A 15,560-nucleotide genomic window follows, 5' to 3' on the forward strand; every position below is an offset into this window, starting at 1 on the left:
GGGTGGTATTCAGGCTGCTTTGCCCTTCAGGTAAGCAGGAAATCATCCCTGTCAGCCAGAACCTGTGCAAGAGGCCGATCATACACAGCTTCTTCCAAGTTTTATAAAGGAACTGATGAAACTGTCCTAAATAAAGATGAAGTTCTTCCTCAAACTCCTGTTCCTGGGCATCTCTCAAGCCTTTAGAGAAGCCCTATTTCTTTTCCTCTCAAGAGAAAGTGGAATCTTACCTGCAAAGCCCTTTGCTTTTTCCTCATTGCTCTTTTCTGGTTGGCCTGTTTCTGCACAGAAGAAAAGGCCAGCGAAAAGGCCTCCAGCCCCACTAACTTCTTGAGAAGTTCTATGATTTCTTGGGAAAGGTTCTTCAGTGTTGGATCTATTAAAACAAAATTGACTTACTTACTTAATCTTTTCAGCATATGGAACAAAAGCCAAGAGCACAATATGGATTACTCTTTCTTTAATAAAGGATGGCTGCACTGATAAACCTTGCCCAAACCGGTGCCTGTGAAATCTGCTGGTGCTCCACCAGCTTTCCCAGAGAGTAGCTTTTCAACCAGCAAACAAACAAACAAACAAAGCTTCTGAGAAGCAAAAAAAATTTTTAGAAGGGTGAAGACATTCCAAAGGTAATTACAAGAGGCTTTCTTTCTAGATATAGCCAGTAGGCTTCTAGTGAAATAGGCTTTGTTGGAAATAAAGATTATTCCAGTCAGCACCCTTGGTAAGCAAAACAAGGGCTGACTTAATTGTTGGAATCACTAGTTAATGGCAATATATTAACTACAATCACTGGGGGGGAAAAAAAGATACTGGGGGTGAAAAAAGGCTACAAAGAGGTGCAAAGGAAAACTGAGAGCAGGGCAAATACTTCCCCTGGTCTCTCAAACAGTTCTTCCAAGCTCCTCTCAGGAAGGACTCTCTAAGTCTTGCCACCATGAGCCCACCTTTGAGTACTACTTTTTTACCACTACACCACATGCTCAAGCTTTACCCACTTGAACACAGGAGCATTCCTAACTTCATTCCAGTCTTTGAACATGCATGTTTCTATTTCAGCTGACATACACCCTCCTCCCTTCCTGGTATTTTGGTTAGGCAGCAAGCAGGTGAAATTCACTGATTACAGTATCAATGCCTCAGCAGACAAAAGGAATGGCAGGTAGTGTTTGTACGGGGGCATAGCTGTGATGCACGTTCCTCTTTGTGAGGGAAATCCCTTACCTTGCTCTGCATAGTTGCTGTTCAGCTCCCTGTACAGAGGGGTGAGAATTGTTGGAAGGTAGGGCTTGATCCTGTCTTGCCCCAGATCCACCGAGATTGCTCCCAGGAACTTAAAGATGCAGCTTCTCTGAAAAGAAGTGTGTGGGACATGAAGTAAGGAAAGCTGGAAGGAAGCTTCCTAACTGAACTACTACCAGAGGGCCATGTATCACTGTTCAACACAGCAGGTGCTGTTTTAGACACCTGAGTCACAAACTCACTGCTGTTTCAAGGTCTTACTGCTTTCAAGTACAGCCTTTAGAGAGACACAACCCCTGCTGTGTGAGCTGGGACTGGGTTGGCAGCTGTTGGCACTTTGAACAACAGGCTTGTTCTCACTGTTCTCAACAGCTGAGGACACACAAGTTCAACCTATCTCTGCACCATGGGGAACCACAGTGCTTTTGGTGATGCTCTCCCACACCTCCCCCCTCCTCCTCCTAGCAAGTTACTCCTGCTGCCATTCCCCTGCCTGCAGGAGCACTCTTGGGCATTCAAAGGTACTGCTCTGTTCTCTTCAGCTTGGTGCCTTGAGGTTTTACCACTCTTCCCCCACCCCTCAAGAGGCTGGAAGCATTAGCAAGGACTGGCACAAGTCTTTCATGAGAGCCCCAAAACACAGTAGGTGTTTCTTCAGCACCTACTAATCCTCGCTTCAGTGCCAGCTCACAGCACCCTCTGCCCCTTGTCCCCTGAAAGCAAAGAGCCAGAGCAACACTGTCCTGTAGAAGTGCCCACCTCATCAAAAGCAGTGGGACCCCACACTGTTCTTACCTTTAAAGGGACCTTAGGGGAATATGCTGCTTCTCTCTTCCCCATGACAGAGAGCTTCTTCATTAACCACAGTAGTGTGGCTGGCTGGCCTTTCTCTTGTGTGTCCTCTCTTTCTTCCTCTCCTTGAGCAGAAGTATCTCTCTCATCCTCTGAGACCTCCTGCTCTTCCACTTCACACCTGAGCTCTCCATCTGCCTCTTTACCTTCTTCTGAGGCAGGAGCTAGCAAGTAAACAACTTTGGCCACAAAAAGTAAATTCTTTATAACCTGAAGTGTGGAAACAGAGGAGTCAGTCACTGTGGGTTGCCTCTGTAAGAGCCAAGACTTGATCTGACAGAGGATTGTGCCCTGGGCAGAGAGCAGCTAGCCCTGAACTGTGTATCTGTTCTGTGCCACCACCTAGGACACAACATCCCTCACATGCCAGGGCCTGCTCTGTGCCTTCCTGCAGCCCCAGACAGGCTCCTGCCCTTACCTGCTCGCTCAGAGACATGTCCAGGAACTTGGACTGCAGCTGATGGCAGAATGCAAACACGAGTTCCTTCATCTGGGGAAATGAAAAATGAGAAAGGAATGACTCCACTGAAGGGAGCTGGCAGCAGACACTCAAAGCAGTACTTTGCAGTCACCAAAGGCAATTCCCAGGGGAGACCAAAGGATCAACACAACTTCTGCCTGCATCTTACAAACTGGAAAGGTATTTTTGTGCTGCTGAGAATAAGACCCCAGAGAAGCCCCCTTCCAGCAGCAGAGCCACCTCCTCAAACGCTTTGAGTGATGAGGATTAGACAGCAGACAAGTGACTAAAAGAGAAACATACATGCCAAACTGAACTATTTTTATGTCCCAGTCAGGGAATGGGCATGAGCAGAGTGAAGGAGTAGTATGGACATCATTACCTTTTTGTCCAGTTCAGCAGTCAAGAAGACTGTGGATGCAGACAGCTCTGTTGGTGTCTTTTTTCTCTTCCCTGACTTTCTTTCCTTCCATTTGTTGACAAGATCTTCTGGCTTATAAGATGCAAACAACAAGCCAAAGATCTCAGTGGCTGTCAGCCAGACCCAGTTATGAGGATACCACAGGTGAGACTGGACATGATCTGGGGAAAAGAAAACCTCTTTCAGCAAAGGAGATGGTCCATTGAGAGCAAAAATAGAATGAGGCTACTCCCAACAATTTATTTTTATTGCAACATATGCTGCAATAAAAAGGTGAATTAAATGAACTGTGCTCATCTGCTCAGAATATAATAAAAGAGTTTCTAGCAACTCAATCCAGCCAAAGTGAAGAGCAGCAAAAACCTACAGGTAGCCAAATGTCCCCACAGTGATCAGGCAAGTCATGTTTCTGCAACAACTACACTCCCCATGGGGACTTGGTGCCACAGCTCATCTGCCCAGAATGTCTGGGGGACTGGCTTGTGTCAGCTGGGCCTGCTGCTGATGGTCCAATCAAACCCCTTCAGAGAAGACATGGAGCTGCTCTCCTGTCTCACCTCTGGCCAAAATCCAGGATAACAATGATTATCTGCTATCTCACTAAAGGCACCTGGCAGGCTGGACTCTTCAAAGTCACTAACCAGCCACATCAGGTCTTCTGATTGCAGCAAATGAAGAAGTTAAAATAAGGGCAACAAAATGGCAATAACCAGCCTCGTATTTTATAATCTTGCACACAGGGAAATTGCTTGAATCAAGTAACTTCCAGGTCTTCACATCCTGACAGGCACAGTATTTAGAGCACTATTACCATGTGTCATCATTTTCTGGCTGGTATGTGTGATCAAGGAAATCTCATCTTCTCAGGAGACCTCAATGTTTTCATCCAAGAGAATGTAATTATGGTGAAACATGCAATAGTTTCCAATTATTTGCTCTGTGGGTAATAGAAAGCACTTCCCAGCAACTGAGACAGAGGGTGTGTTGTTTTCATCAAGCATGTAACCTTTTCCATTAGCAACTTCTCTTTCATTGCCCAACATCTGCTGTGTGTTAGCACTTTGCAGAATGGAAACCTTGTATAATTAAGTTCAGTCATTTCTATTAGCATGTGAAAAACCAGAAGGCACACAATCTTTCTTGGAGCACAGCTGTACTAGCTCCTGAATGATACTTACCCCAGATCCTGCTCACAACATCACTGTGCTTGGTTAACTGAATCAAGTTGCACTCTGTGATTAGCTTTTTTACCAGCACAAGAAAGCTGAATAGCAGCCTATCTGCAGCCTTCTCCTCTTCTTCTTCAGTTATCTAATAAAATCAGCAAGTGAAGAAAGATACTTATGAGAACCTGAGGATAGTCCTGATTAGTCCTGGCTAAATAAATTTCAGATCAACTGTTCAAAAAAAGCCAGAAGACTGACTTGTACCCAATTCCCAATGTAAACAGAACAGAAGCACCTTCACTGAATCATTTCCTCTGGAGACAATCTCTGCAGGAGATTGTATTAGAATCATTCTTCTTGTTTTTCATACAGACATGACTGTAACAAACTGCTGGGTTTCTACATGCAAGCAATTACACACATTATGTCTGTGCACGTACTTGTGCAGATTTGATTCTCATCGTCAGAGCCCAGCTGAGTGCAGATTTGTCTGTATCACCTGGGAAGCCCCAAGTTGTTATGACAACACTGTGTGTGCTGCCTGTGGGCCTCACTGTGCCTGCAACCACCAGCTGGCTTGATGTCAGTCGTCAGTAAATGTCACAGCACAGAGTGTGATTACAGCAAATTTCTCCTCACTGCAGGTATTTTATTTTCATCTCTTGCCAATTTACAGATTTGAGAGTCTCTTCTCTCTTGTGCAAGGGCAGCATGCTGAACATAAGTAACATTCATGGCCACTCCCCAGGCACAGTGACTGGGATCCCTTTGGGATTATCACATGCCAAGCAGAATCTGAGGCAGCCTTGTTATTCTGAGTTAATCAAGTGCACTAAAAAGATTTTCCATACAACAAAATCATGGTCTTAAAGTACAGGAAGTACTTTGAAAGTTAAAGCTGTAGATAACCCTGGACAAAGCAGACAGTCGCATGCATGCACTCCTGACATGCAATGCTTGCACAAATCTCTGCAGCTAGCAGACACATTTCCCACACTCCAAGGAACAATATATCTGCTGGTTACACTGTATGGTTGCAGGCTCAGGCTAGGTGGCTTTGCAAAGTTTCTTTTCCCCTTGTGCTGTGACATATGACATCAAACTTGAGCTTACAGGCAAAAAAATAAGGTTCTAGGTCAGTGAGGTCCTCTTCAGAACAGATGTATGTGTTTTGTGCCTTTCCTCAGTCTTGAACAGTTAAGTTTAACCATTAAATCTCTCCTACACTTTTTCCCTTTTTTTAAATTCTCTTCACTTGAGCTTCATGCATGGAGAAAAGTTACTTACATTTTCAAATCTACTTGGGTTGATTTCTTTTTCAATCAAAGTGAGGACTGTTGCAAGGCGCCGTTCAAACATTACTCCATCCACTTCAACAAACAAACCGCATGCCTGGGCAGCCAACCTCCTGTGTGAGCTCTGACACACAAGAAATAACAAAAAATTAACTCTTATAATCAAATCCTGCAGCTCCCAAGTGCAGGAGCTGGTAGCAAACCTTACTTTCTGCCTGTAGCAATAGCACCTTAAGAGAAGCTGGTTTTCAGAGTATACTGAAAAAGGAGATGCTGCCAGCAAGGTATAAAAGCACCTGGCAGCACAAGTTATCCCTGGGAATGCACCCTAAAACTGAATGCCAGAACTGCTGAAATCCCAACTGCAGAAATCTGGGAGTTACTTTTCAACTCTGCACAATGCAACAGGCAGCTTACAGTTACAAACCAAAACTGAACATCCTAGGATGGAAACCATGAAGTGTTTGAGAATGCTAACTCTACTAGTGTAGAGGGACAGAACCTGGGTTCAGCTAGAGGACTTATCACCCAAGCATCCAGATCCAAACAGTAGATCTTGAAGACCCCGTTTGCTGCCTTCCAGTTGCCAGCAACAGAATGAAGCATGTCTGAGATAAAGTCAGCACAAAATGCTGGGATCAGAAAAGCTTTAAGGAATTTGTTCAAAACTCTAACCTGAGCAAAGACTACACTGAGCCAAAAGTGGAACTTTTAGAGAGCTGCAAAATGCAGCTGGGAAGAGTCTGTAGGTTGACCTAAAGCATCAGCAGGTCCCTATATTTGTGCAGCTTTATGAAGCCGTACCATTTCTTGCTCTCTAAGTCAGGAACAACTAATCCACCAACCCACCAACTCTGCTACTAGCAATCTCTTGCTTGCCTTAATCTTACTCAGCCCTCCAATAGAGTTCAGACCTGGTCAGTGAAAAGACCAAAGAATACCTTTTTGCTGTGAAACCACTCAGTGACCAGTGAAAACATCAGATCTTGTTTTTCATTGCTGATCTTACGGAGAAGAGATTTACATGTCAAAGCTGCCATCTTTTTGCATTTGGCTGAGTCATCATTTATCATCATCATACAAAGAGAGAGAAAAAACAGCCCACAGTATTTGTGCAGGAGATCCTAGAAAGAAACAACCATTATCAACCACAAACACACAAGGAGCTTCCAGGATTAAAAGAGAAAAAGAGGAGTATTTGCTGCACTATATTCAGGAGCAGTGTTAGCCCTGAGCAGGCTCCATGTCAAGGCAGCTGAACTGCTAAAATGGGATGACCCTGTTGTTGGACAATACAGGGAGTGTACAGCAGCCCCAGCCCTGCTTTGACTCTGACTTGCTACCATATCCCTGGGTCAGCAAAGTGAGTGTGAAACCTTAGAGGGCATTTTCATGCCCAACTCTCACTGAAACAGGCTTAAGTCCTCAGCATTGCAGCAACACCCAAATGTCCTTCTCTCAGAGACTGCAGTTCTTTGCCACCTTAAAGAGTTCCCAGGAACCAATCTGAAATATTAATTCATCAGGCAGTGCTGAAGCACAGCTTACTGTGCAGAATTTCTCTTCCTTCCAAATTCTAGCTTGATTGCACTTCTCCCAGTGTCCTGAATGCACAGTTAAGCTCCAGCTGCAGAGATTCAAGGCAGCTTAGGATTTTGCCTATGTGATCCTGCATAGATGCAGTTAGTTTATAGCTTTTATGTTGATCACCCCACTGAGAAGCCCTTCCTCTCCAGTCAGGCCAACCGAACAGAACACACCAGTTCTGTCAACAATCTCTCATGAATATTGAAAAATCCTTACAGCAAGAAAACTCTCACTTTCTATTCCTACCCTGTTTCCTAAACTGGTTGTGTTTCTTCCTGCCATAAATCACAACTGAGTTTATCCAAACTCCAGCTGACACAGCTTTATTTTACTTGCAAACAGAACACATTAGGCAAAGAAGTACTGCAGACTTTCCAGTATGTCATTCCTCTTTTGGAGCAAAGCCAGGTTCTTTGGAGATAAGTGAATGTTCTGCTCATGATAAGAGATAATAGGAACTAGGAAATGCTTCCAAAATTAACTGCTTGGAAAATGCTGTTACTGCAACCCACAGTAACTGCCTGATTCTTGGAACACCAGGGGGTGCTCGTTACCTGCGGGAACGTGTCGAGGAGGTATGCGATCATCTCCAGTGCAGATTCCCTGCCAGTTTCATACTCATACCTGTGAAGAAATAAAGGATTAACTGTTAGGAATGAGTTAATCCTCCTATGAAGTTGCCAATAATTTACAACAACCAATTCCAGAAACACGCACTGATAGAGATCTTTCTACAACAGCTACCAGACCTGGTCTGATACTGTGGACAAGAGCTCTGTCTGTCAGAGAATGAGCACAGGGACACAAACAGCCCAGGAAGTGCTGACTCCAGCCCACTTGAGTCAGCACAGCCACACTGTGCTGGGGAACCTGGTAACTGCTGTCACCTTGAACAAGGGAGGGGTGAAGCTCAGGAGGAGGTTGGAGGCACAACACTCCTGTGGAATCGGTACAGTTGTTTTAACTGTGCCTGCAATTGCACTTGAGACGCTGCCATGGGACAGCAGTCCCCTAAAAATGCACCTTCCCTTATTCCTCCTGGATTTTCCATTTCACCTGTGTCCTAGGGTGACTTTATGATGATTCACAGCCAGTGCAGGTGGTAAACTATTAAGCAAACAACAGAAATTTTGCTTACAAACAGATAAAGAACGATATTAGCAGTGAAACAGGGATAAGAAAAAAGCATTTGCTTCATCCAACAGCCAGACTTGGGAAAAGGGAAGTGTTTCACAAGTAGGAAAATGAAGACTTCATCCATGCCTTCTGCTCATAACAAAGAGCTTTTTGGCATACTAGAATATTTAAAAACAAAGTTCTGTTCTCACAGAACAGTGACTGCAAGTCAGAAATATAAACTCACTCCAGCTGTGCAAGCATGAAATCCAAATTGGGTTTCAGTTTGTCACCAAGAGGGTAATCCAGAATGTATTTCAAGTAAATCTGGAAAGAAAAAACAATACGGAGAGGAGTTAAAAGAAACACTCAGGTAAGCTTGTAAAAAGGTTATGAAGACAATTTAGTGACGGAGCAGCAAGCTTATGAGAATCATCCCTTTCATCCTGTTCCTATTATACACAGGGTCAACAACTGCTGCCAAGCTCTGTGCCTGGAACAGGATCAGTTTTTAAAGTACTACTGTGATTTGCACAGGCATCTGTGAAGAGATCCTGCATCCTTCAAAATCCATCCTGTAACTATGAAAGCTGTATTTCCTGATCCTACTGCACCTATATCCCAATGCTTGAGACAAAGTAACCAGTTCTGTCTTTCAGTTGGTTTTACATTGGAAAGAATAAGATAGTAGAGGAAAGCAATTATGGATTTGTGGCAAATTCGCTTATCCTGAGGCTTAAAAAAGAACAAAGCTTAGTTACATAGGATTAAAAGCCTCCAGAGGAGGGACCATGTCACTGCTGCTAAGCAGCTCTCCTGTACTTGGCACTGGTGAGGTTGCACCTCAAGTACTGTGTTCAGTTTTGGGCTTCTCACAGCAAGAAAGACATTGAGGTGCTGAGCAGCAATGAAGCTGGAGAAGGGTAAGGAGCACAAGTCTTATGAAGAGCGGCTGAGGGAGCTGGGGTTGTTTGGCCTGGAGAAGAGGAGGCTCAGGGGAGACCTCATCACTCTCTACACCTGCCTGAAAGGAGGCTGTAGCCAGGTGGGGGTTGGTCTCTTCTCCCATGTAACAAGTGACAGGACAAGGGGAAATGGCCTCAAGTTTTGCCAGGGGAAGTATAGACTGGATATTAGGAAAAAGTTCTGCACTGCAAGGGTGGTCAAGCACCGGAACTGGCTGCCCTGGGAAGTGGTGGATTATTTAAAATAGGCTGGAGGTACTTAAAAGAAGTATAGATGTGCCACTCAGGGACATGGCTTAGTGGTGGATGGGGCAGTGCTGGGTTAAGGGTTAGACTCTGTGACCTTAAACCTAAACAATTTTACAGTTCTATGAAGGCACACCACAGTCTCACTATAGGCAAGAAGTCTATGGTTCTGCTATGCACCAGTCTCAAGAACTGAAGCCAGACAGCAAGGGGAATAAAGATCAGCAAAGAAGGGGAAATGGAATTCAGGGTTCAGCAGGGCCAAGGCACATATCTGTAAGAGGCAGTATGGTCACACTAAACCCTCTGGCCTGTTAGACAGCTGTAAAAAAAGTGAGAGACTCCTCACTCCACCAACCTGCCTGCACTGGACTCGCACTGGCTCACTCTGACCTGTGATAGCCAGCTGGGCAACCTTCTGCAGCACGTCATCAATTTCAGGGACAATCAGCTTCCTGGATAAAATAGCCTGAAAATGTGAAAGCACAGCTGGAGTCACATCATTCTGCTTATACAGTGTCTACAACCCAGACAGCACTGGTCTCAGGTGGTACATTAACACTGACTTTTTCACACACAGACAATGCAACTCAAAGGAAAAAAAAAGAAAACCAAAAGATGGCTTACACATCCATATCTGTTTCTTTTGGGCAACACAGAATATCTGGTCTAATGATCAGAGATGTTGATTCTTTAGTAAAAACATACTCGGATCCAAATACATCCTCATATGCATTGTGTATAAAACAACCTCCCAAACACTTTTAAACAGGGACTACAAGTCAAACAGTAAAATTTTGTTGACTTTTCCTCTCTTATAACAGAGAGCTTCAACAGCATCTGCAACCTGTTCCTGATGTGAGAATGTACAGCCTTTCTTTCACCAGGAAGCAGGATCACTGCTGTTCCAGTGGCTCACAGAACACTCACAACTGCTGCACAGAAATACCTTGAGAAGGCCAAAGGCAGTGGCTTGGCGTGATGAGTCATAAATGTCTTCTTCAGCAAAGCCAAGCAACACTTGGAGCTGTTTGCTTGTTATCTGACTCTTTGCATTCTTCACAAGTATTGTTACACACTACAAAATCAAATTGCACATTGTCAGTACACATGCAATGCCATAAAGTAAAGGTGCACGCCAAAGTTTGACTTCATTTATACAAGTTCAGCCTGAAAAGACAAACTGCTGCTCCAGAACATGTGGCCAACACTATTCTCATCACATTTTGCTTTCAGATGGCAATTGTGAGACAAAAGTAAACAAGTGAATTGTACCCTTCCCACGTCTCAATTCAGCTACCAGGATTTACTCAGGTGGAACAAGATACTACTATAATGAAGAAAAAAGGCAAACATGTTTCTATAAAGATATTTTTTTCAGATACAAGCTGTCCATTTTTAGGGAGCAACTATCTTTAAGTTTGTATTTGGGAAAGAATCAGCAAGGCCACATATTCCTCACTAGCTTTGATCTCCAGACTACCTCTCCAGGGATAGTTGCAGGAGGGATCTGTAGCTAGAAGAGTCTCATTCTAGAAAGTTAATCCTAAAGCAGAAATGAGCAGAGCTGCGTCTGACTTACTTTGAAACAGCTCACAACCAGGTGGAAATTCTGGCCTTTGGCTATTCCTGTCTTGGCAAACTCTTTCAGCAAGAGGAAAAGCTGCTTGATCAGTGACTCCATATTCGTACTGATAGAAGGCAAAGGGAACTTTAAAATCCATACCAAGGACTGCAGAGCACCAGTTATGACCTGGAAGAAAGAGCCAAAGGACAGCATGTGGGTACAATGACACTGAGAGAACTCTTCTCACTGTTTGACAGACATGGTCAGGCTATCTAAAACTGTGGTAAAAGGCAGTTAGCTAACAAACCCAACCTATTTCAAACCATTCATGGGTAACACAAGTGTTTCTTAGTTCTGAAAGCACTATCTGCGACTTCAATATTCTATAACTTTGATTTTATCAGGTGAAGATATGAAGCAGAGCTGCCTTCAAGACATGGAAAGCCTCACTCCAAGTATCTGACAGGGTATGAGGTATGCCTTCCACCCTTGGGCTCTAGGCTCACTCAAACCAAAAGCTGTCCCAAAAAGTGGCTGCCTACAGTGCTAGGAATAAAGACTTTGGAGTTGGATCAGAAGAAACAACAGTTGTGAGAACACTGCTCCCAGCAGCCACAGAATCTCATGAACATCCTCATAAATAGTCTGTAAATTCCTCTTATGAACATTCTCTCTCTGCAACACAGAGCAGAGCATTCAGTCCTCCATCAGCCACAAGACTCCCTTGGGATTACATGTCCTCAAACAATTTAATCTGCACACCTATTAAAGCAGGTTTGAAAAACTGGTGGCTTTCTCTCCTCCTGCAAGTTAACTTTAAGATGACATTTGTGGGCAGGACTCTTAGTACAGCAGACAGAACACACAGACTTCAGCTCAGAATTGTACCTTGACATCCATAGATTTCAGGCAGTCTATAAGCAGCTGAACAAAAGGGTCTAGCATTTCCAAAGCATGCTCCTCAGAAGAATTTACTTTGGATCTCTTCAGGCTCATGTGCAGTAGCTGTCATAGAAAAATCAGGACATTTATCTCAAAGTCAGCCAGAACGCAAAAGAGTCAAGTAAGGTCCCACAACTGTTTCAGGTTATAGTAGAATTTATGCCATATCCCACACAAATATTTCAACAGGCTGGGTACTTTAAAAAAAGTATCTAAAAGCACCACTGGAATTACAATATACAAAGTGAAGTTAAGGCTAATGGCTGTGCTATTAAAACAATATATCCAGAATACTTTCCTTTGCATACTCTTTAACAAAATTTTGAATGCAAAATTTTTTATCTGAGGAGATCTTACCCGAAGTCCTGAATCAACCAGGATATATGTGTTAGTCCTGCTGCTGACACGAGCTTTCTGCCCTCCTCTTGTGGGAGTGGGCTGGAGCAGCAGGCAGCTCTCTGGTTGCAATCGAGGGTCTGGAGGAGGGGCAGCTTTTTTCCTGAAAAGCAGTGTATGCATGGCAAAAGAAAATATTCAGATATGAACCCTCTCCATAACAATCCTGCTGTTGGGAGTAAAAGGAGCTGAACTGTGCTCAGCTGCTTCCCACACAGCAAGCAAAAGCAGGTCACAGATGGACCACAATGAAATAAAACCAGTTTGAAAGCAGCATGAGGGCTGCTTTCAAACTGGTTTTAGACAGGACTCAGACTTGAGAACAATGCCACTATTCCAGAGATAACAAAACACAATCATTTGTATAACATCCTCACTTTTTTCTTAGTGGACAGATCAACTTTGGAAGTTCCTTCAAGCAAATACACGTCTTGCCACTACCCACTGCTCTTCTTTACTGATCATTACATCAGTTACTGATGGCTTACAAACAGTGCTCCGAAGCCTGCAAACAGCAGACTTCTAGAGAAAGCCAGCCTACCTAACACCAAATGCAGGACACCCAAACCCAGCTCTGAGCAGTGACACCACCAGATGGAGAGAAAATCTGATGGTTCTCCTCATCTTCTGCCCCAGCAGCAAAGCAATAAAGTGAAAGACCATGCTTTTCCTTGTTCCTGGCCCCATGGAAATGTTTGCAGCCTGCTTCTAAACACTGTTCATTGTTCCTCCATCCTAACATCCTAATGCATGTTATCAACTCATCAGACAGTGAAAAAGCCCTGCTGAAGGTCCAGAGACCTTGCAAGGGAAGACTCCCATGAGTTCCACAAATGCTAACTCCCATTACTAAGCTTTCTCTTTGCCCTGTAACTGCCCAAATGATTCAGTTACATTGAAAACAAAAGGGGAATGAAAGCAATTAAACTCTCATGCATTTCATCAGCTGGATTTGAGAACTGCCATTTCTGCAAGCAAACCAATACCAGACCAGCTGAACAACACCCTGGAACTCACTTGGCCTTCTCAGTGAGCAGAGGTAAATTTTCACTGATGAGACCATGACTGAGGAGGAGGAGGGATTCTGCATTCATGTCTGAGTTGAAGATGAGCCCTGCCATGATGTGACGTAGCGCCTCATGCACTTTCCGGACTATCTTCAAGCTTGTAGTGCTCTCCAGAGTCTGCAAAGGTAAAAACATGAGAATTTAAGAGGACAGCCTGATGGCAATTATCTGTTATCTGTAATCAGAAATCATGGGAAAAACTAGAAAAAAAACTAAAAAAAAATTTCTCTCTCATCATGTTGTCACAGTCTCCAGCTCTTTAGGTGAATAGCATCCCATTGCCTCAGCTCTGCACCAACATCCCTCCCTTCCTCTTGTCAGCCTCCGGCCAGTTCAGCTACAGCCACCAGGACACAAGAGCTAATGAGCAAACCAGGGTTCCATTCCTGTGTGAGCTTGCACTCTGCTAAAAAATCTGCATCTTTGAAAAGGCAATTATTGCACATGGATAGTCCCTGTATACATTTTGTTGACATTTCCTCCATGCACAAGAGACTAAACCACAGAGCAGCCTTGCTCCTTGCAGGACTTCTAAGCTCCAGAGGAAAGAAGAGTGGGCAGAGGGAGAGTGCATGGAGAACTCAAAGTGGGATGTATCCACTTGAGCAGCAGTTAAAAGCTTCCCAGAATGCCACTCCCTACCCTGGACATCAGCAGTAAAGTCTCACTGCTTTCCCAAAGGAAAATGGGAAGCCAAAGCAAGATTCCATAGGTGATTTCAAAGTAGCCACCCAGAGGCTCTAGAATCACCTTACAGAATTGAGAGTGCTCACAGTTTGTAAGAGAGACTCTGGCTGACTTTTCTTACCTCCTTCAGTGGCAGAATAAGTTTTGTCACCTGGCCCCTTCCTATGAACTTCCCAAGAATTTCATAGGAATCGTAGCTCTTGTTTTTGCGTGCTTCCATGATCTTGGAGACAATACCCTTCACTTCTTTCTCTTCAGCCACATTCCCAAACAACTCTTGGTTGAAAATCTTAAGAAAACAGGCAAGAGAAATGAATGATTGAAGAAAAGCAGGTCTCTCCAGTAGCAACAGAACAACACTATTTTCCCCCACTCACAGAAAAAACAATTCTCCAGGTCTCCTACCAATCATGTCTATCTTTCCTTTGTCAACACAGAACATCCTTGTTTAAGTACACCAGATGAGAACACTGTTCTCACACCCCTCTGTGGTGTTGTGACACAAGGAATGGGACTGTAGTCAGATCAATACAACCCACTATACCCCATCTGTGTGGCCAGCTGAGTTCCTGGGCTCTGTGGACTGCACTGAGTAGATCTCTGCTGACTCGCTCAGCCATTTAGAGTACAGGAAAACACAGGTAGGTGTCTTAATCTTGAATCCATCCCCTCTCAGGATGCAGGGCTCAGGATACAGCCCCAGAGACGCTTGACTTCTCTTGATTCCCATCTACAACAGGGCCTACTGGTGCCTCCTTCCTTGGCAATACACACACAACAGCCTGGTTTGCCACCAAGTCAGAGACAATCCAGACAAAACCTTCCCCTCCTAGAATATGTCCCAAGCACTTCATGATGCTTTTTCTTTTAGCCTTGAACAGCTTTTACCTCAATCAGGATATCTAAGCAGGGGTCCAAATCACCAGCACTGAGCCTGGTAGTAAGGCCCTTCAGTAACAGGTTCACCGTGAAAGTCAGCACATGGAGCTACAGAAAAAGAGAACAGATTATTCCAAACCTCTGCATTGACCTCTTTAATCATACTGCATGGGGACACTCCCATACCAGAGACATCACAAGACACATACTGCACTTGAGCTTTCATTACAGGAAAAAAAGACACTGGGAGGATGAGAATCTATGTAGTAGCAAAAGAAAAAGGATCACTATCCCACCCCATACTGGCAAGAGGGCTGGAATCTCTTCTCTCTCCAAGGCTCTTACTGATATACCTAGGCCGTTCTAATTGGTTCTTTCACTGTTACAGCAGCTAGAAGCTCATGCTACTCCGCTGTGGTAATTCACATGAAAAATGATTCTTAACCCAAACCATGGAAAGAGGAAAGATGAATTAATAGTCAGAGCCTTGGCTCTGGATCTAGGAAGCAATCCTTCAACTAGCATCACCACAGGAGTCTGTGCAGTCTCCATGGAAACTCCCCCCCCCCCGAATACTGCTTAGCCCTCATGACCTTATGGAAAGGTCCTCTAATCTGCCTGGAACCAGAAATTCATCCTTCCCCTTCATACCTCAAGTCTTCACTAGGAAAA

General features: G+C 44.2%; 1 protein-coding gene across 1 annotated transcript in view; it reads right to left on the reverse strand.

Moving 5' to 3' along the window:
- Positions 1-15,560, reverse strand: part of UTP20 (UTP20 small subunit processome component) — a 63,783-nt gene that overhangs the window by 1,052 nt on the left and 47,171 nt on the right. Inside the window, exons 44-61 of the mRNA XM_054631257.2 lie at positions 14,898-14,996; positions 14,131-14,298; positions 13,273-13,439; positions 12,217-12,358; positions 11,806-11,922; positions 10,933-11,103; positions 10,300-10,428; positions 9,709-9,819; positions 8,387-8,466; positions 7,578-7,647; positions 6,378-6,560; positions 5,429-5,560; positions 4,154-4,286; positions 2,937-3,136; positions 2,513-2,584; positions 2,038-2,304; positions 1,225-1,351; positions 231-376 (exon numbers count right to left, since the gene is read on the reverse strand). Of these exons, the coding sequence (XP_054487232.2) occupies positions 231-376; positions 1,225-1,351; positions 2,038-2,304; positions 2,513-2,584; positions 2,937-3,136; positions 4,154-4,286; positions 5,429-5,560; positions 6,378-6,560; positions 7,578-7,647; positions 8,387-8,466; positions 9,709-9,819; positions 10,300-10,428; positions 10,933-11,103; positions 11,806-11,922; positions 12,217-12,358; positions 13,273-13,439; positions 14,131-14,298; positions 14,898-14,996 (2,514 nt within the window). The remainder of the gene's footprint in view (positions 1-230; positions 377-1,224; positions 1,352-2,037; positions 2,305-2,512; positions 2,585-2,936; positions 3,137-4,153; positions 4,287-5,428; positions 5,561-6,377; positions 6,561-7,577; positions 7,648-8,386; positions 8,467-9,708; positions 9,820-10,299; positions 10,429-10,932; positions 11,104-11,805; positions 11,923-12,216; positions 12,359-13,272; positions 13,440-14,130; positions 14,299-14,897; positions 14,997-15,560) is intronic.

This window comes from Agelaius phoeniceus, chromosome 5, assembly GCF_051311805.1.
Source record: "Agelaius phoeniceus isolate bAgePho1 chromosome 5, bAgePho1.hap1, whole genome shotgun sequence".
Classification (NCBI taxonomy): Eukaryota; Metazoa; Chordata; class Aves; order Passeriformes; family Icteridae; genus Agelaius; species Agelaius phoeniceus.